General features: G+C 40.0%; 1 protein-coding gene across 1 annotated transcript; it reads right to left on the reverse strand.

Moving 5' to 3' along the window:
• Positions 1–14: 14 nt before the first annotated feature.
• Positions 15–1,370, reverse strand: LOC102488661 (actin-related protein T1). Its single transcript, XM_006165843.1, has one exon. It carries the CDS (start codon positions 1,164–1,166, stop codon positions 36–38), a length of 1,131 nt encoding a protein of 376 aa, XP_006165905.1. The 5' UTR covers positions 1,167–1,370; the 3' UTR covers positions 15–35.
• Positions 1,371–5,438: the final 4,068 nt, after the last annotated feature.

The raw sequence follows: 5,438 nt of genomic DNA on the forward strand, positions 1-5,438 counted from the left end.
GGGTGTTCTTGCAATCTGGATCTTTGAGCCGACCTTTAAAAGCATCCTCTCTGAACTACAGATAACACAAACTCCTTGAAATCTGCAGAGGTGACCCACATTTGCTTGAAACTGCTCAAGGATGTCATGACAGATGCACCAATCCATGCAGAGAAACACCTATCAGGAGAAGCTGTGATCTTGATGGGAGTCCCTTCAGAAGCCAGGTCCTCCAGTTCTTTCATGAGCCTTTCCTCCAGCCCAGGGAAGAGTGTGCTGCCCCCAGACAGTACAATCTCTGTAGAAAGGTTCTTCTGGATGTCGACATCACACTTCATGATGCTGCTCAAGACCATTTTCGAGAGTCCTGGGTTGTGGACACCCAGCTGGTCAGGTGCGAAAAGTACCTCGGGCACCTGGTATAGCTGTTCCCCAATGCGGATGACATTGCCATCCGGAAGTTTGTATTTTCTCAGGTTCTCTTTCGGTGTCTTGCATAGCTCTTTCTCTGGCTCCAAGGCGATGTAGCACAGCTTTTCTTTGATGTCATCCACCAAAGTCTTGTTGAGTATGCTAGGGAAGGTACACCTGCTAGCGAGAAGGAGTCGGGTGAGATGCTCAGTGATGTCCCTCCCTGCCAAAGGGAGCTTGGTGATTGCGTGAGACAGGGAGTAACCCTCAAAGACGGGGACAGTGCAAGTGATCCCATCTCCACTGTCCACCACCAGGCCTGTGACACAGGCTGAGGCAAAGAGTGCTACCCCTGCATGGTTGGCCAGGTAGAAAGCAGGCACATCGAAGGTCTCAAACATTATTTCTGCAATCTTCTCACGATTCTCCTTTGGGTTCAAGGAGGTCTCAGTCATGAGCACAGGATGGTCAGTGGGTTTTACCCCCAGCTCCCACTCATAAAGGTGCTTCCAGAGTCTCTCTACGTCATCCCATCCCGTTATCAGCCCACGCTCAATGGGGTAGTGCAAATACAAGGACTCACGTTTATTCAGGGCTTCTTCCCCCACGATGTACTTCTTCTCATCGGCTTTTGAAGACTTCTTGAATTTAGGATGCCCCATGACAGAACTGATGACATATCGGGGTCCGATCTCTCCAGACAGACCTGCTTTGCAGAGTCCGGAACCACTGTCAAATATCACAGCTGGAACTTCTAATATACATGGATTAGACATGTCTGCAGTGTGGACTTCACCCAAATAAAGGAAGTATCTTGGGCCGCTTTGTGAATAAATAGGCACCTCTGGAAGTTTTAAAGCCACAGGATTCTGAAGTTCTCAGGTTGTCACCCAGGCAGAGGTAGCAAAACACCCCATCCCTTAACCCATGAATCCTGTCTCCTTTCTGGTGGCCCAGGACCTGCTGCGGCAATTTCAAGGATGATGGCCCTGTATGTAACAATGCTGCCAAGGCAACCATTGTCCTCACTGAGCATCAGAGGGGAGGGGGTCGCTAAGCAACCTGTACTCCCTATGTGGTGAGACAGGAAACAGAGGAAGACAAACCACATCCCCGCACAGCTATGAGAAGCCTGTGAATTTGACACAGTGCCCAAATTTTAGAACAAGGAGAGATACTAAAATCTAGACCGAAATTCAGGTGGGAGTGGGGATATCCATAATCCACTCAGAATACCCTTTCTTTCCCTTTCCTTTAAATGTGTTTCCTTGTTTTAGACATATTTATCAATATAAACTTCACATAACAGAAAATTCACGCATTTAAAGTGTCCACTTACATGATTTTAGCATGCTCAAAGATATGTGCAAGCATGATGGAAGTCAATTTTCAAATATTTTATCTCATAAAGAATCCCAATACATGCCCAATTAGACCATTCTGCTGAAACCTTACACATTAATGTACTGTAAGTCTCTGTGGATTTTACCTTTTCTGTGTTTTTAAATATAGAAAGAATCATATGGCATTCTGTGTCCAGCTTCAATCTGTACATTGCCTTCGAGTTTCATCCATTGTTTAAATACAACCCATTATGATTATCTTTTCATCAGTTGATGAACATTAGTTTTCCATCTTTTTTCTTTATTTTTTTTTTATATTTTGCTATAGGGAGTGTGCACTCATCAGAGAGGGAGAGAAAGAGAGAGAGGGAAATTGAGAATTCACCCCCCCAAGAAGGGATGGCCATGCCACAATTTCTTCTCCTCCATACTTCTGTCAGGATTTGGGGCACACAGATGCAAATACACTCATTGTGATTTTCAAGCCATCTAGTCCAGGATTCAAACTGCTCAGTCTGCCATGTGGGATCTAGTCACTTTAACCTCTGTGCCACCTGCTGGCCCCCACCACCTTTTGTTGGCTATGAAATATACTTTTAGAAACAATCTTATACATGTTTTTATGTGGATTTATATTTTCTTAGGTATATACATTAAAGTTGAATTGTTAAGTCATACGAAAACTCTATGTTAAATTATTTGAGGTATTATAGATCCATTTTCCAAAGTGACTTCCACATTTTATATGCCCATCCACACTGTACGAGAATTGCTACTTCTCCACGTGCTCCTCAACAATAGTATCTGACTTTTTTTTTTTTTTTGCTATAGGGCGCGTGCGCTCTGACAGAGAGACAGAGAGCGAGAAATCACCCCTCAGCGGGGATGGTCACGCCACAACCCCTTCTCCTCCATTCTCCTCTCGGGATCTGGGGCACGCATGCACACGCACCCGGTGGGAGTTTTAAGCCACTGAGTCCAGGACTCAAACCACGGTCAGCTACATGGGAGTTCAGCGACATAGCCATTACGCTAACTGCTGGTCCCTTATCTGACTTTTTTTATTGACATCCTTTTTGCCAAAGGGTGCATGCACCCATCAAAGAGTGAAAAAGAGAGAGAAGGAATGAAACCCCTTTGCGGCATGGTAATTCTGATCCTTTGTATTCCACCTATCTTTTCCTATCAGAATTTTGGTTATGCACTTACATGTACCCAGAATGTTTTTCAACTCTTTAGAGCTGAGACTCAAAGTATGGTCAGTCATGTGGGACCTGGCTTACTATGTACAGTGCTTAACCTTTCGGCAACAGGGCCAGCACATAATCTGACTTTTTTGATTTAGATATTCTATTATGTATGAAGTGCTACCTCACTGTGATTTTGATTGATCCCCTCCCCCGTCTTTCAGTTTGCTGACCCAAGGCAAGTGCACATGCCTGGCGTGCCTCAATTCAGCTGGGCTGGGGATTCAAACTCCAGTGGGCATGTGGCTTCCAGTTCCATAGTTCGGTACACTACTAACTGTGCCACAGAGACTGGGCTCTTTCCCCATTTTTATTTGGGTTGTTTGTTTTTTCATTACTACAGTAAGTGTTCTTTATGTAAACTCGATTCTAGTTTTTATCAGATATTATTTGTAAATATGTTGTCCTATACTTGGATTATCTTTCATTTTCTTGATAATGTCCTTGAAAGTACAGAAGTTTTCTATTTTAATGTAATCTAAATGTAAGTGTATTATCATTTTTTGCTCATATTTTTGTATATCTAAGAATTTATTGCAAAATCCAAGATTATAAATATTTACCTCAGTGCTTTCTTATAAGAATTTTACACTTTTAGCATTTGCATTTATGGTTACTCTTTTCATTTTGAGTTTGTTTTGGCATGCAATGTGAGTTAAGTTTCCAACTTCATTCTTTAGAATATGAGTGTCCAGTTGTTCAGTTACAGGACCATTTGTTGAAGAGATTATTCATATCCCACTGAATGGCGAGTATCCTTGTCAAAACTACTTGGGTTTATTTCTGAACTCTCAATAAAGTTCAATTTACCTATAAATGTAACTTTATACCAGTAGTATACTATATTGATTGCTATTTCTCTGTATTAAATTTTGAAAACTGAAATTGTGAGTTCTTCTTTTTAATTCTTTTTCAAGATTGTTTTGGCAACTCAGTTTCCCTTGCCATTACATATGAATTTGTCAATTTCTTTTCGGAGAGGCTTTTTGCTATAGGGTACGTGCACTCTCCAGAAAAACAGAGAGAGACAGAGAGACAGAAAGTGAGAAATCACCCCAGGAGGGATGGTCACACTGCAATCCCTTCTCCATTCTCTCAGGATCTTGGGCACCACACACGCACACATGCCCGGCGGGAGTTTAAGCCACCATGTCTGAGACTTGAACCACAGTCGACTACATAGGAGTCCAGCGACATAGCCATTACGCCAACTGCTGGTCCCCCAAGTTGTGAATTTCTACAGAGTCATTAGGGATTTTAATAGGAATTGCCTACAATATCTACATCAGTTTAGAGTATTAGTATCTCAATATCAACTCTTACGATTCCAAGACATGGGATTTCTTTGCATTTTAGATCAATTTTAATTTCTTTAAACAATGCTGTTCTTTTCAGAGTAAAACTTTTGTACTACTGAAGCATCAGAAAAGTCATGACATATTTTTTCAGTTTTTCTATGAAAAACTTCATCATGACTTTTCTGATGAGCCAATGCTTTTGTCAAATTTATTCCTAAGTATTTTATCATTTTTTCTTCTTTTTTAATCGCTATTTTTTAAACTCAGTTTTCAGGTTGTACATTGCAAGGGCAAAGTCAATAGACAAAAATATTTTTTTTCTCTATGCCCATGAGCAGGGATTTCTGCTTTCACCACTTCTATTCGAAATTGTACTGGAGGTTCTAGCCAAGGCATTTACTTTCTAGAACAGAAAACAAAATCCTGAAATTTTGCTGAGCTCCCTATTTTGTCCAGATAATTTTGTTTTCTGTTTGAGCAATTTAATGTCATCTGCCAATTCATAAAGTTTTATTTCTTCCTTTCTAATCCGCATGCATTTTATTGTTTTTCTTGACTAAATGCATTGGCAAGAACCTCTAGTGCAATGCTGAATAAAAGTGGTGAGAGAAGAAATCCCTGTCTTGTTCCTGATCTTATAGGAAAACTTTTGGGAATAATTATGATGTTATCTATGGGTGTTTTGTTTTTGGTTGTTTTTGCAGACGCCATTTTCTCAGACTAAGAAATTTTCCTTCTTTATAGTATAAGTATTTTCACCATGAAAGGGTAATGATTTCTTTCAAATTCTTTATCTGAATCAGTGGAGATAATCATGTAATTAATGGTTTTATTTTATTATGTTTTATATTAATGTTCTAATATCAGAAAAATCTTGTATTCCTGGGAGTCATCCCACTTGTTTAAGGTACATAAACATATCTATATGTGTGTATGTATACATATTATACATATATACAATTGTTTGGTGCCTTTTTTAAGATTCTCATTAATTATGGACTTAGTGCTCTATAAAAATAAAGAATAGTAAAATCTAAGGGAAAAATAATTTGTTAATAATAATGGTTGGAGATTTTAATACCTCACATTCAATAAAACATAACCAGACATATGATCAACAGATTTTCTTTTTTTGGGGGGGGGGAGAGGCTTTTGCTATA

The sequence above is a fragment of the Tupaia chinensis genome, unplaced genomic scaffold, assembly GCF_000334495.1.
Source record: "Tupaia chinensis unplaced genomic scaffold, TupChi_1.0 Scaffold144058_1, whole genome shotgun sequence".
Lineage (NCBI taxonomy): Eukaryota > Metazoa > Chordata > Mammalia > Scandentia > Tupaiidae > Tupaia > Tupaia belangeri.

What these genes read in the sequence shown, in the direction of transcription:
- LOC102488661 (XM_006165843.1), bottom strand. Translation starts at nt 1,166, where the DNA reads ATGTCTAATCCATGTATATTAGAAGTTCCAGCTGTGATATTTGACAGT.